At 46.0% G+C, this 15,872-nt stretch overlaps 2 protein-coding genes across 2 annotated transcripts; one reads left to right on the top strand and one right to left on the bottom strand.

Annotated features, from left to right (window-relative positions):
• Positions 1 to 243: 243 nt before the first annotated feature.
• Positions 244 to 7,088, bottom strand: DPM1 (dolichyl-phosphate mannosyltransferase subunit 1, catalytic). Its single transcript, XM_048322055.1, has 9 exons — positions 6,960 to 7,088; positions 6,637 to 6,736; positions 5,927 to 5,960; positions 5,423 to 5,499; positions 5,286 to 5,311; positions 4,885 to 4,980; positions 4,021 to 4,089; positions 3,618 to 3,732; positions 244 to 627 (listed from the first exon to the last, which is right to left on the bottom strand). Exons 1-9 carry the CDS (start codon positions 7,064 to 7,066, stop codon positions 523 to 525), a joined length of 729 nt encoding a protein of 242 aa, XP_048178012.1. The 5' UTR covers positions 7,067 to 7,088; the 3' UTR covers positions 244 to 522.
• A 28-nt stretch (positions 7,089 to 7,116) lies between these two features.
• Positions 7,117 to 9,133, top strand: MOCS3 (molybdenum cofactor synthesis 3). Its single transcript, XM_048322174.1, has one exon. It carries the CDS (start codon positions 7,117 to 7,119, stop codon positions 8,713 to 8,715), a length of 1,599 nt encoding a protein of 532 aa, XP_048178131.1. The 3' UTR covers positions 8,716 to 9,133.
• The last annotated feature ends 6,739 nt before the right edge of the window (positions 9,134 to 15,872 follow it).

Here is a 15,872-nt window from a genome sequence, read left to right as displayed (position 1 = left end):
GAGCTCTGTATTTCCTCTTAAACCACCCCAGCCATGAGCTGTTCTTTGTAGCTGCTTCATGACACATGTGTACATGTGCTGAGGAAAGGAAGGACACTAATTAGTATCTATTTCAATTAATATCTACAAACCACAGGACAAAGACAGGACACATTCCAGGGTTTTTTTTTGTCCTTGCTTGTCTTTATTTCAAAATCATCTTTAGCTTCTGCTGAATAATGATTCATTTCCAAATGCAAAAGATCATTTAGCTTTGTCTTCTTTATTAAGACTTAATTATTTTTACAAAAATAGAAAAGCATTAGCCTTTATTAATTTTTAGTTTAACATATAGTTCATTTCTGCAGGAAGGAGCATTCTGGGCTGCAGAATGTTTGATTTATTGTTGATGGTTGTCTAATTGTTAGGTCATAGCAGGTCTCCTGGTCACCACACAAATTATCAAGCTTTTGCTATTATATGTTTAAATCTACACAGATGTCAGAAAATGTTGATCTGAAAAAGTTACTTCAGGATGAACTTTCAGGTTGTAGCAAACAAGGTCAAGAGCCCCTTTAAGAAGGAGACAATTTCATTGCCTCCCAGTTTGGATTCTCCATAGACACGGTCCACAAATGAAATGGGAACCTGTTGAAACAAGCAAAACTGTTTTTAAGGTTCAAAACCTCAATCATCAGAAATTCTGTGAACTAAAGAATGGCCTTTGAGCTAGAGCTTGTTCAGGCATGGGGAGGAGGCAAGCACCAGGCTGGCTTCCTTTGTGTCAGTTCTTACCAGGGCTTTAATGATGCCCCATAGCTGGGGAGTATGGAATTACTTGGTTTATCACCTTTAAAGCTGATCCAAAGACATTACTCAGTGGCTGGATGATACATCCAGGCAGAGCAAACTTAGCAGCTCACAAAGCCTCCAGCATCTCCTTGTCAGCCAAATTGAGAGCCTTTGAGTCAGTGCCTCAGGAAGCACAAATCTGTCCCCACCACAAAACAGCTCAACCTCACCGCTGGCTGGGAGATGGCTTTGGAACATGACAGTGAGTATTGTAGAAACGAGAGCTCTTTTTATCAGTCTTGGGCCATTTCATAGATTATTTGCAGGATTTAAGGGCATTTAACACATTAATTTTGGTCTCCTTTATGACGTGACACTGTCCAGATGAACTCACTACTCATGAGATGTTGGGAACATTCTGCTTTCAGTCCTCTGACCACACACAAGGGACACATGACAGGACATTCTGCCAACCTGGTGTTAGAATATTCAAGCATTTCCATATATGTTTGTCTGCAAAATTGAATTACTTCAGGACTAAAATAAAGAACTGAAATTGCAAAAGGCATTAAAAAATTGGCTTGGTGTTTTGCTGGCAGTGTCAACCAGAAATCAGCTGGCAAGAGGAACACACAACCCCAGCCCCCTGCATGTGTGCCAGAGGTTCTCTCACATTTCCAGGAGGTCAGGCCAGGACAGAAGAGAACCCAGGACAAGAGGATGGGAAGAAGATGCCCAGAAAGGCAGGCAGAGAGACTCAGCAATGACTCTGCTGTCTTAGCAGAGTCACCTTGATGATCCCAGTGACAATCCTGGCAACTCCACACAGCTGGTCTACAGGGCATGGGCAGAAATCACTGAATATGGAGGCAGGGCAGGATGGCACAAGTGGCATTTCCTGACCAAGATAATAAATGGTTAATATCTCATCTAATGAGAGGGCTCCAGTGTTACTCTTGAGCACAGCAATTAAGCACTCTGTTGTTTCTGGACTTCTGCCTTCCTTGCTTCCTTCCATCATTGCTCTCAGAGGCAGCATTTTCCAAGGCTCTATTCCATGTGCTGGAGGACACCGCACACGTGGTGAAGTCCAGCGAAACAGGAGAGATGTGCATGCAACTCTGCAGGTACAGCCTGTGTCAGTTCTCATCAGCCATTTGTTCCTTTTAAACTGGCAGAGCTCAATCTCAACTTAGCTGAAGAAATATTTTTCCCTCACAGCCACATTTTACAGCTGCATCAAAACTCCCATTCTGCCTGTGGAGCTGCAGCAAACCAGGAGTTAGATATGCAAGTGTCACCTCTTTTGGAATCCCAGTATTACTATCTGGATAATTACAAAATATATAAAGATCCTAAGTATTGATCAGGAAATAGTGTATAAATGTATTTGAAATGTCATTGAAAACTGTCCTCCTCTGGGAAGTGACAAGAAAAACTGGTAAAAATACAATAATCTTGTTTATATGAATGCGTCAGGATCTGAACAGTGTAAGCTTGTTACAGGTGTCACAGAGGAATCTGGAAGACAAGGCCAAAGGAGAAGAATGAAGCAGTTTTTCATATGTCAGAGAGAAATCCCTTCCCACATGTTAGGGAGGGAGCAAAGGAGGGAAGAAGATGCTCCCCAGGGAATGTACTGGGTGGCCTGTGGAGGGTGGTGTAAGTGCCCACCACAAACCAGCCCGTGCCCAGCAGGGACTGGGACACTGCAGCCCTGCAGCCTGTCTAGCAGGCTGAGAACTGCAAGACAAATACTTTATATTTGATGTCATACAACCACTACAGGCTGTCAGTAGGTGACTGGCAGGGTCAAGTAACAGGCAGCAGCCAGCAGAGGTACAAGCAACAGGTTTTTTGAAGCCAGAGAAGTGTGTTTTACTCTTTTAAAATGTATATTCAATAAAACCTCATCTCAGCCCAGGTTTCAGTATCTTGATGCAGGTGAGGAGTTAATTCAGCAATATTAGGAAGCAAAATGTGAATGCAGCTGGCTGTGGAGGCCAAAGAGCTTGGGCTCAAACTCCAGCTACAGACAGCACAGGGATGCTGTTCCACAAGCGAAAAAGGTGGAAGAAAAGAGCTGCTTTGTTGTGAGGAAATGCTCTACTCTGTGTCAGTGGAGAAATGCCACACATGAAGTTTGGAGAGAGAGAAGTACAAGCACCAGAATTCTCTGACAATTCATAGTCCTGGAAACGAGGATGAAGAACTGGCTCTGAGATTCTCCTGCAGAGAGATTCCCAGTGAATTATCTTTAAAGAGACCAGCAAGAGCAATTCAGTGAAAATAAAAAAGGCAGCAGACTGCTGGAGATAGAGAATCTAACAATTGCTTGGAGTTTTTTCATTGACTGTAGACAGCACATTCAAAGAGTTTAGAAGCAGAAAGTTGTGATAGCTGAAAAGCTGGAAAATAACATGGCAATAATTGACAGAGAACAAATCTGAAATAGAATCAGGCTGCTGGAGAAAATGAAATGATTTGTAAAGACTTGAGTAGAGATGTTGATACAATAGGAAGCAGGGAAGAAAAGGCTCAGAGCAGCTCTGTGGTGTATTTTGACTTCTTTCCCTCCTTTGAAGAACCTTGCAAAATTGTGTGCTGCTAAAGAAATGGCAACAGGAAGAGGGAAGGATCTGAGAAGCACATCAGCCAGGGGAATAAATAACTGCAACTTCAGGTCTGGCATTCACCTGACAAAGCTGGAAAAAGAGAACTCCACACATGTAATTTCTTTATAGTAATTTGAAAATCTTGGCTGCTTCTTGGAAGTAGCCAGAAGTCAGCAATCTGTGTCTCCTTTAAAGGAAAGCACAATGCACTTATCCCAGCTTGCCCCATACCTCTCCAATGGTGTATCCCAGCTGTCTAGCCCGGACAATCATCTCCATCTGGAAGACGTATCCTTTAGAAACACACTTCTCCATTAGTTTCTGTAAGACTTCTTTTCTGTACAACCTGTACACAATTCCAAAGAAAATGAAACCTGAAGCACAATTTCTGGAATTTAGAAATCCAGACAGCGTGTAGGAATCTGAAGTGCAATCACTCAGCTCATTACGATTTATGAAACTCTCTAACGAGGTCATGGGAACAGCAGTTCTTGCAATCTAATCCACTACTTCTTCCACCCTTTCCAAACGATTTCCTAGTCCACAGTAAAGAAGGTCTGCTCTTACTCCAGTTCCTTGTCTAGAAGTTTCTTAATTTCCAGTAAACTTTAGGAATTGCAAACCAGACCCATACCTGAAGCTCCCTGTTAGATCTGATGCCCCTGGTCTCAGCAAGACCTGAGTCAGAAAATTGGCTCCACGACTGTGAAAGAAAACATCAATGTTAGAGTTGTGTAGTGCAAAAAGATGGGCACTTATTCCAGCCATTAAAAACCAGGAAAAATCCAAATCCACTCCCTGTGATACCACCTCCAGATCAGACTGCAACACAGCTTGTGCTCCAGATTCTTTGCAGGATAAATAAATCACCATTAGCTTCTGCCTGTTCTCTGAAATCAGGTGCTGGAGAGGGGACTCCCCAGAAACTCCGTGATTCCCTGGGGGTCCCTGTAAGCCCTGCCAGGGCAGCCTCACGTGTCCAGAGCAGCTGGACAGAGCCTTGGGTTGGGTGAAACCCCTCCCTGGTGCTCACTGCCACTGGAGCAAGGCCTAAGTAATCACTGATTGACACTGATTGTGCCACATCACTCTTAGCTTTTGACTCATGGCAGTGTCACCAGAGGGGTTTGGCAGGGCATTCGCTGGGGACAGAAAGGAGCACTCCAGCTGAGCAGGCTGAGCATGTCCTTCACACCTGACGCGCCTCAGAGTCGCAGCCCCTTCCCTGGATGATGGAACTGGATCTCTGTCCCAACCTGAGGCTACTGTTCCCATCCATTTTCCAAGTCCACCCATATCATTCCAGTCCTTCTTGGTGGATTTTAACCAAAGAATTTGCCAGTAGTGGGTGCTTCTGGTGTTTCATGTGATTCTGCAGTGCCCAGCAGGCACAGCAGTTCTGGGGACTAAAGACTCAGTTCAGCTTACAGGGATGGAGTACTTGGAATTATTATTTATAAATAACAAAGTTCTGGGTAAAGAGCTGAAAAGTACTAACCTGATTAACTTTCTTTTCAAATCCCAGCCATACACTCCTCCATCTCCTTTATATCTTGTTCCAGATACAATATCAAAATTGCCTTCTTTCTGCTTTCTATAAACAATTGGTTTTATCAGAAAAACTGGAGGAATGTTTCAAAGTACAAATTTCAAAGTAAGAACAATCAATCTTCCAGTACAAAATCTGTATTTTACAGACTTTTGAACAAATAAGAAGAGAGGAAAGCAATAGTTAGGGTGGCTATGAACATTATTTAAACACCTGTTAATTGTTCTCTTATAAAGAGCTACTTCAGGGAAATCTTATAATTACCTTTTATCCAGTATGACATAGAATTTCATAGACTGCCTCATAAATAATTTATAAAGTACAACTTTCATACTAGAATTGGCACCTACCTGATAAACTCTGGAATAAATTTTGGCTGAAATGGAAGAAAAACAGATCAGAAAAAAGGGCAGGAGTAAAATAACAGCAACCACTGAAAAGTGAATTATAACAGACAGTACCCACAGTACATAAAATCCAGCCTTACATGGTGGGAGAGGTCAGCATCCATAATAACGATGAAATTCCCAGTGGCATACTTCATTCCATGGATATAAGCAGTGCCTGATGGAAACAGAAATAACTTCCCTCACTCTTTTAACGTGGAAATGCACAGACAAACTTCGCTTGAGGAGTGGGTCACTACTTGAAATGTCATTTACAAAAGCACCACATGCACTTAGGAGGCACAGGAAACAGGACTCAGGTTCCAAATCATCACCAGTAGTTCAAACTCTCATTCTGTGCTCAGTGGATGCAGGGCAGGAGGGAGGATCAGGTTTGAGGTTCAGGGGAACATTTTATAAACACACTGGGATTTTCATATGTGCATTTTTTAAGCTTGTTTGTTTACAAGCAACTTGATGAAAACATGTTTCAGCTTTTGGGCTTTACAGTGATTTTTTTCTGGACCTTTATACACTGGATCGATCAAAGTATGCAGCAGATTTTTTTTTTTTTTTGGTATTAATCAGAGTTAATAAGGACTTACCCAGGCCCAGCTTCCTTGCTCTGGGTCTCAGAAGCTACAGGAGATATAAAAAACACATAAATTACTTGACATATGGTTTTAAAAAAGACTAAAACTCCCCATATATTTTTTTTCTTAAAACAATCTTCATAAATTCAACTTAATCCAGAAATACTTTAAGAGGCTTAGCATTTATGCAGTAACAGATTGGAGAAGTATCTGACTGCCACTAAGTAAATGACAGCTTCTTGTATATAACTGAGGGTTATGCAGTAAGATATTACATAGATAAAAATAATAAATAAAAAACTGGTCTTGAGGAATGCAATGAGACAGATTAAAAACAAAGCACGAGCCCAGCCCAGCTTTCATCTTTCCAATTTCCTTACTGCTGCAGTCAATTAAAATGAAATGAAATCTTATCCAAACCCCATCTTTTCCCCAGGCCTGCACCAAGTACAGTAACACCCATCAGTCATTGCTCAGGAGCACACAGCAATGCACTAAGTACTGACAACATTTTGCAAATATCAGTTCACGATTTTGCGTATTTGTTCAGAATGCAGCATTATGAACTATCATGGTCTTACACTTGTCTAAAGTGGGGTACAACAAGGATGTAAAAAAGTGCAGAATCCAGGGAATCCATCTCAGTTCTCAAGGACTTATAGTACTTTCCAATACAACAACTACAAAAAAAAAAGTAAAAAAATTCCGAATACACAACTCACTATTTTATCTGATCCATATATTTTTTCCAGTTGCTGAGCAACTTCCTGTGTCCCATCCGGGCTTCCATCATCTATGATGATAATTTCAAAATCGATTCCACTGAAACAATAATTATTTCCCAATGAAATAATTCCCATGACATTATTTCCCATTTGTGCCGCCACCGTGCCACTTTATGGCCGTCTATTTCCCAGCCCTTCGGACACGGCTGTCGCTCCTCAACGCCGTCCAAACGCCACACCGGGAGCGTTTATCCCGCTCCGAGCCCCGGCCATCCGCGCCCCGGGCTGTCCCGCGGCCGCTGGCGGTGCGCCGCCGGTACCTGTCGCTGAAGGTGCGCGCCAGCAGCCACACGACGAGGGGCAGATTGTCGCGCTCGTTGTAGGTGGGCAGCAGCACCGACACCCGCGCGGGGCCCCGCGCCGCCATGGCGGCAGTGACGCGGCGGAAGCGGCGGGGCCGGCGGGAGCGGCGCGGCCATGGCGGGAGCGGCGGCGCGGCTGCGGGCCGAGATCCGCCGGCGGGAGCGGGAGCTGCGCGGGCTGCGGGAGCGGCTGGCGGCCGAGCTGGCGCGGGGGGACACCGCCGAGCAGCAGGAGGACAGGGAGCGGGAGCAGCAGGAGGAGGGAGCCTGCGGGCTGCGGCAGCCCTCGGCGGCCGAGCTGGCGCGGGGGGACGCGGGGGATGCCGAGGATGAGGATGGAGCCCGCGGGATGCGGGAGCGGCTGGCGGCCGAGCTGGCGCGGGGGGACTCGGGGGATGCTGACGAGGAGGATGAGGATGATGATGATGAGGAGGAGGAGACGGAGGGAGCCCTCGGCTTCCCCGCGGAGCTGCCGCCGCTGCCGGCGCGGTCGGCGCTGAGCGCGGCCGAGATCCTGCGGTACAGCCGGCAGCTGGTGCTGCCCGAGCTGGGCGTGCGCGGGCAGCTGCGCCTGGCGCGGAGCTCCGTGCTCGTGGTGGGCTGCGGCGGGCTCGGCTGTCCCCTGGCGCAGTACCTGGCGGCGGCCGGCGTGGGCCGCCTGGGGCTGGTGGATCACGACGTGGTGGAGACGAGCAACCTGCAGCGGCAGGTGCTGCACGGCGAGGCGCGGCGCGGGCGGCCCAAGGCGCGCTCGGCGGCCGCGGCGCTGCGGCGGCTGAACTCGGCCGTGCAGTACGTGCCCTACCGCGGGGCGCTGCGGCCGCGCTCCGCGCTGCGCCTCGTGCGCCAGTACGACATCGTGGCCGACTGCTCCGACAACGTCCCCACCCGCTACCTGGTGAGCGACGCCTGCGTGCTGGCCGGGAGGCCGCTGGTGTCCGGCAGCGCCCTGCGGCTCGAGGGGCAGCTCGTCGTGTACAACTACCGCGGGGGACCCTGCTACCGCTGCCTGTTCCCCCGGCCGCCCCCGCCGGACACCGTCACCAACTGTGCCGATGGCGGCGTGCTGGGCGTCGTCACCGGCATCATCGGCTGCATCCAGGCCCTGGAGGTGCTGAAGATCGCCTCGGGAATGGGCTCCTCCTTCAACCAGTCCATGCTGATGTTCGATGCCCTCGAAGGGAGATTCCGCAACATCAAGCTGCGGCCGAAGAAAGCGGACTGTGCCGTGTGCGGGGACAATCCCAGCATCACCTGCCTGCAGGATTACGAGGCGTTCTGCGGTTCCTCTGCCACGGACAAGTGCAGGACTTTACAGCTGCTGCCCAGCCAGGACAGGATCTCTGTGCACCAGTACAAGGAGCTGCTGGATGAGCAGGTCCCTCACGTGCTGCTGGATGTCCGCCCGCAGGCGGAGGTGGATATCTGCCGCCTGGAACACGCTGTCCACATCCCTCTGAGTAAACTGGAAGAGAAAAATGAAGAATCTATGCAGTATTTACAAAAAAGAATTTGCGAAGAAAAGCAGAGGACTGATGACCAAACCTCTCTCCCTGTATATGTTGTTTGCAAGTTAGGAAATGATTCCCAGAAGGCTGTAAAAATTCTGCAGGAGTTACCTGCCAAAGAATTTGGTTCTGTGTTAGCTAAGGATATTAAAGGGGGGCTCATGGCTTGGGCCACTAAAATTGACTCAACATTTCCTCAGTACTAGAATTTTAAATGGTGAAAAAACCCACACATTTTCCTAGTAAGTTCTATAAGGTTTCATCTTCTCTGTGTAATGGCTAAATCACATGGAAAAAACAGATAGAAATACAATGCTGCTTTTTTATGTTACCTCCCCCCCCCCCCCAAAAAAAGCGTATTTTTGTAGCTGTCTGATTATTTTTATAAAAATGTAAATCTATCCATGAAAATGGGGAGAAATGCATGCCTTGGTTATGATTTAATAGTAAAAACTTGGCCTAACTACTGACTTGTGGACGTCATAATTTGAATAGCTCCTAATTAGCAATTTTAACCTGGAAAACGACAAGTCACAGCAATCCTGTTTTTGGTCAATCTCTAAACTGCTTAACAAATTGAAACAGTGCATGAAATGAATAAAAAATAATTACTGGTAATCTCTAGCTGGTCTGTAGCGCTATTGATCTGTCACAGGGAAGTGCCAGGACAGCACTAATGAGACCATGGTGGTCAACATCTTTCAGTTCTCTGTAGAAGCCTTGTGTATTTATGGACTAGAACAGCACCAGGGTGTTAAGAACTTCCAGAGCTGTCCATCCTCATTTGTCGGATGGCAAAGCAGTGGATTCTCCAGCTTGAATAGAGAAACTGAGGCTAACTATTGATAAGACATAAGTTTGACCCCAGAAAGTTTGTAAAACAGAATGCTTTTATCAGTGCTTAGAAGATTTCAGAGACTGAGAGATAATGAGGAGGTGAGAGAGGAAAAACTAGATATTTATCTTCCCTCCTGCAAGGACAAAGACCTATTTCCTGAGTTTTCTCCCTGTTGCTGTGGCAGTTGCACCTCCCCAGTTGTATTCGCTGGCATGAAGAGCTCTGCACATCTGGGGAGTGTCTGTACTTAACTGAATGAAAAGAAAGAGAAATAAATAGCTTCTCAACAGAGCTGCCTGAGGCCTTATCACCTCAGCATAGTAATTATCTCCTTATATTAATTAAGGTATGGATTTCTTTACTTGCTGAGGAGGAAAAAAACACCTGTCATGACTAATCTTCACATTGTACCAAGGAAAAAAAAAGAAGAGTGCCATTATAATTAGTAGTTGAAAAGGTGTATTTTGGTAAAATAAATTTGAGAACAGCCACACTCCCAGCTGTATTATACCATGCCATGGTTCTAGCAATGGCAGTCTCATGAAGGAACAGTAGTGGCTTTGAAAACAGAGAGTCAGATCTTGCAGTTTAGAGGACAATGGAAGCATGGAAGGCCAGGACTTAAAGTAAACTTTAGTGTTTGTGGTGTGTGCCCAAGAGTCGTTGGGTTGTGGAGGCACAGCTCAGTCACAATGTCTGGATTCTGAGGGTTTTGTGTCTTGGGGATAAGAAACCAGGGGGCCTTGTTTGAAATGCCTGAGCGGGGTTTGAATTCTTCTGTCTGTACTGTGATGTCAAGAGGAGACTGAAACGTAAAAGGCAGCAGTAGCAGTAATTCTGTAATACCCACAAGTGGATGGTGTGTCACGCATCCCTCTGAGCTGACAAAGGCATTCCTTTCAGTCATTCCAAGCAAGGTGATCCCAAGGATTTGGGGAGAAGGGAAAAACTCCTTGATTCTAAATCTGAGTGTGTAGTAGTTGGGTGTAAAATCTTTCCCCTGGTTACAGGGTTGTTTTGCATATGTGTTGTCCTGTAAATGCAGTCCTTGGCAGTGCTGGACTCTTTGAAGATAGGCTGAAAAATCAAGGATCATGAAATCATGGCTAAGCCCAAACCATTCTTATTATTGGAGGCTTATCTTGTGTTTTGACTTGCTTTAGTTCCTGAACTCCAAACATGCGGCTTCTCCGTTCACTGGGAGAAACTCTACTTTGAAATTCTAAGGGAAGCACTAAAACTTTATGACTTTGTGTTGCTGCCAAAGCACTGTTGAAATGTTGGGGTGTGTTGACACTGTGAATGAAGAGAAGCTGCTTTGGCCAAGGAGCTCTGATCATGCTGGGCTGTGTTGTCAGGAGGGATAAGGTCAGGACAAGATCACCTTGTCCTTCGCCCTCGATGTCATGGGGTTGTTTTTGCTAATAAAAACTTAACTGTTCAAAACAAAACTTTGCATTAGGTCCTTAAAATACTGCAAGCACAAGTTTGTCCTTTTTTTTTTTAATGCAAAAGCTTTGAGCTGTCCTTTGTGAAACTACAGAAAGAATAATGTGAGGGCCGGGTGCTAGGTGGCACTGCAAGTTAATAAACCACAGCATTCCCGAGCTTCTGAGATGCATTGCAAGCTTAGCAAGAGCTGAGGTTCCTTGTACAAATCCATTATTGTGCAGGTTTTTTGGAAAAAAGACCAGGGACATAAAATAAAATGGAGATGAATATTAATGTGGATTAGGGTAGCAAAATTTGGAGCGATGTAACCGACAGGAAAACGCACACACAAATTGGTTTGTGGCATTAACCTTTTGTAGTTTGTGTTACTTGGTTAAACATACCAGCCCTGCTCACACTGCAGCTTCAACATCTTGGTGTTCAGCCAGAGAAGAAACTATCCCTAGACTGCACTAGGGATGATTAAGGTGATGGTACGCACTGAGAGCCAGAGTCAGGCTACAGCTGGAGCCACGGCCAGCGTGTGCAAAGCAGCACCTGGGCAGGAGAACAGGCTGTACCAACACACTGTGCACGGCTCCAGCTGCTCCCTGGGACCCTGAGCTGGGTGCTCACTGCCACGTTTGGTGCCCTGACCCTTTGCTGGCAGTCACTGGAGGAAGGCACTGGCAGTGGGATGTTCCCGTGGCCCCGCTGTGAGAAGAAGCTGTAGTTTGGTTCACAAGGTGTTCCTGCTGTTGCTAGGAGACCAAATCCCTGCTGGTGAAGAAAGGTTATCTCCAAATTTAAAATGGCTCCTTAGCAATTTGAGTGGGAAATGAAGTCTCTTAGGCAAATGGGCATTCACCTGCTCAGGAGCGGTGGAAGGAGTCATGGAATCACAGGATGGCTTGGGTGGGAAGGGACCTTAAAGCTCATCTCATTCCAACCCACCTTCCACCATCCCAGGGTGCTCCAAGCCCATCCAACCTGGCCTTGGACACTTCCAGGGATGGGGCAGCCACAGCTTCTCCGGGCACCCTGTGCCAGGGCCTCCCCACCCTTACATTAATAAAAATCTTCCTTATCATTAGTCTGAATCTACCCTTTTAAGTTTTAATCAGTTCCCCATGTCCTATTGCTACAGGCCCTGCTGAAAAGTTCTTATTTTGTGAAACACACTTCTAACTTCACTGTGTAAGGGTTTGAAATTCTTAAAAATCATTACAATGTTTAAACTTGTCCTTTTATATATGTATTTATATGTACACATATGTATGTGCACACCTGGAGGTGTACTCCAGATGCTGGGACAGGCATTTCAGGCAGAATTTATAGAAGTAATTTCCAGGACCTGCATGTTGTCATTTCAAACATGCTTCTGAAACTCTGCTCTCAGTTTGACTTTACTACTGGAGTAGTGGGAGGTAGCAGGTGTGACAGTGATTGGAACTCCTTAAAACACTCTATAGCTGCCTTTTCATCCTCAATTAGATTATTATCTTTTTTTTTTTTCTTTGAACTAGATTCTGTCATTTATTTTAGAAATAAAACCATAACTTTACTTACCAGGCTGCTCTTGTGCAAGTGATGGAGGTGTTTACATTGCTCCATGTGACCTTGAAAATCTTAACTTTAGTCATATAAAGTTGCATTAGCCTTTTGAAAAATACCACTTATCAATATTCCAACCAAATAAATGCTGTATAAATATTTGTAGGAGTTTCACACTTCCCAGAAGTGATGGTGGTGGTATCTTCATCCTCGTTTCCTTGCAGATCCAGCAGCCTGCTCTGGAAATGAGAGGCCACGGCTGCAGTGCAATGGATTGAGTATTTTCCTCTGGATTTAAAAAAGAACTTCCCTGAATATTTTATCCACCCTTTTAAAGTCGGCTGGTGCGGGTGGATGCTTTAGGACGGAATTGCCGGGAGCTGCCGGGAGCGGCCCGTAGATGGCAATGCAAGATCCTTGGATCAGGCACATTCCCGCTCCGCATGGATGAAAGCCCGTTCCGTTCCCAAACACTGACTCACACCCCGCAATTTACGGTGTTTCTCAGTGATTCTTGACTCTTCCAGCAGCACGGAGCCACCTCTGGGGCCAGGTGGGCATCTGGGGCACTGTCCCTCTCCTAGTGAGAAATGCAGTCGTACACAAGTGCAGCAAATGACCAGAGCTGCATTTACAGGGAACACTTGTCCTTTGGCTCTGCCTGTCAGGAATGTGCAAAAATGTAACTGTACCTCATCACAGCATCCCAGAATCCCAGAATCCCAGAGTCACTGAGGTTGGAAAAGACCTCCATGAAGCATCGAGTCCACTCTGTGCCCGATGCCCACCTTGTCCCCAGCCCTGAGCCCTGAGTGCCACCTCCAGCCCTTCCTTGGACACCTCCAGGGATGGGCACTCCAAACCTCCCTGGGCAGCCCCTGCCAAGGTCTGAGCACCCTTTCCATGGGGAAATCCCTCCTGAATTCTCCTGGTGCTTGCAGCACTTCAGCTGTGGGCCGGAGCTCCTGCTGTCAGTGGAGGGCGAGGAGGCAGCAGGGACAAAATGCACCGGCAGCTTTCCCCAGGCCCCTCCTAAAGGAGAGTTTTCTCATATCAATTTCAGGGCTTTTGGAAACCTCCCCTCACTCTGCCATGTGATGCTTTGCAGCCTTAACTTTGCCCACTCATGTTGTCCCCAGAAATATTCCTCTCCAAATTTAAAGTCACCTGCAATTGCGCTGTTGGGTTTGGTTTGCATGAGGATAATATTTATCGATTTCCCAAAATGTGCTTTCCTTTATGAGTGAAAGAAACTGAGTCATCTTTTCCTTGGCTGACCTGGGAGCTGCCATCGCTGTGAAAGCTACGGATGATATCTCTCAGCTGCTTTGTGACATGAGGTGCATCACTAATGAGAATGGGAGCAGCACTTCAATTTATCGTTCAGCCATTCTGTGTCAAAACTTAATTTCTCCATAGAACTAACTATAGATATTTATGCTGGTGCCTGCTTTGTTCCTGAGGTAGGCATCATTTAAATTATATTGCTATCTTTAACAGAAAGATAAACATTATTATCTTGCTGACCACTTCACTTGCATGACTGAGAGCTGCCAAGTTTTTTTAAAAATCCCGATCTCCAGATGATGGCTGGGAATTTCTTATATTCCAGGTCAGTCCCCTGAGCAGGCTAATTGTTGCAGTTTACAGCCCAGTTTTTCTGGAGCTACACTGAATGTAGGAGTTAAATTATGACCATAATTAAAGATGGCTACAAAGCTGCTGTCATTAACGAGGGAAGCTGACAAAGGAGGAGCTGAGAACTCAGCCTGACAGAGTCACACAGGTTTGTGTGCCCTGCCTGGCTCTGGGGCTGCACAAGGCTCCAGCTCCTGTCACAAGGCCTACAGGGATAACGAATGAATATTTATAAAGTGTAGCAAATATGCTCTAATTACCCTAATTGGCCTGCCGTTGTTCCAGTTATGGCAGAACTTTATTTCTGTTCAAGTGACATTTGCTCCTGGATTAGTTCCTGCAGGCAAAGAGAAAGTAAAAGCCCTGCTGGAGGGGGCAGAAGATCCCCTGATATTCTGATCCTGAAGTTTCCTCACCACGCTCCTGGCAGGCTCCTAGCTAATAACATTCCTCATCTCGTTAGGGATTTCTGTGGAGTATTTCCAGGGATGTGAGACCCTGGGAAATGACAAACAATGAGCTAAAAGGGAGGGAGGACTAGTTTTATTGTTAATAATTTATAGGCCAAACTCTGAACATTTTCAGTGTGGCAGCACACAAAATTCTCCTTCACTTTATCTGTGGTGTAGAAATGTATCTTTGTTTGTGGTGTATGGTTTTGCACAGTGAGGGACAGCCACCAGACAAGGAGCCCTGCTGAGGGCATGGCAGAGGAGTGAGTGGGTGAATCTAGTGGTTTGCATTTTCTGCTGTGGCGATAGAACTTTGGAGGTGCATTTTTGTTGACAGGGGTGACATTCACCTGCTGTCATGAGCTCTAGTTCCATGCCTTCAGAACGTTTGGGGCTCTGCAGGCTGCACTCCCTGTGTCTGTGGGATACTCCAGACCCACCAGCTCATTGCACTTGGGATTTTTTCCTCCCTGTATTTTGGTACTACTACCCTCTTTTGGATAAACAGATACTAAATCCACTGTCAAATCTTGCATGAGGTAGCCAACAGAACTATTAACACAGAAAAAAGGGGCCATGTAGTATTGTACCAACTCCTGGTAGTAAATGGTGAGTACTGACTGTGGAAATGGTGAAACCTCCAACACCCCAGCCAGAGTCAGCTGCTCAGGGCAGGGGTTTGTGGCACTGACTGATGTGAGCAGGGACTGATGTCATGGTCTTCCAAGTCACATTTGACACTTCTTTTATTGTCTAATTTCTTGTTGGACAGTCAATTCACTCTATGTAAGTTTAGGATTATCTGGTCCAGTTTTCAGCCTGTTGCAATCCCAAAAGAGGGGTGTGAAATTTTGCAGCAAATATTGCAGCAAACAATGCTGCTTTTGCATCAGGCTGAACTGCCAGTGAAACTCTTCCCACAGGAGTCAGGAATGTATGGAGCACACCAGGTTTCCTTCCCAGACGCACATCTGATGATGTGGGAATCCATGATTCAGCCCTGCATGATTTTTTTGTTTAATTAGGCATTGCTAAAGACTCTGACTATTCAGTGACACTCCTGAAGCCTCCGACTGTGGAGATCTGGGGTACTGAATTACAGTGGGAACATTGTAAAGGGTCAAATGGAGACAAGCTCTGAATATCCTCTACAGGGAATTTTTTAAGACCTTGACCTGTAGTGAGTGCTAGCATAATATAAATGATTTGAGCTCACCTCTCTGATGTACTGTCAGAGAAGCCACGTGGCTCTGCCTTCATTTCTGTGTTGCACCCACCAAGGGGTTTGTGTTGGTTTTGAGGGAGGAGGAGGAGGGTGGAAGGGGAAGGATTTTGGAGAAAGTAATTTAATGTACTGCCTTACCTGGATATTCTGCCTTTCTCAGTTTTCACAGATCCTTCGTGTTGTCTTCTGAATCTGACAGATTCTTTGTTAAAATATTTCAAAGTT

The sequence above is a fragment of the Corvus hawaiiensis genome, chromosome 17 (assembly GCF_020740725.1).
Source record: "Corvus hawaiiensis isolate bCorHaw1 chromosome 17, bCorHaw1.pri.cur, whole genome shotgun sequence".
Lineage (NCBI taxonomy): Eukaryota > Metazoa > Chordata > Aves > Passeriformes > Corvidae > Corvus > Corvus hawaiiensis.
Note: the sequence above shows the minus strand (reverse complement) of the source record. Positions and strands in the feature narration are given on the sequence as shown.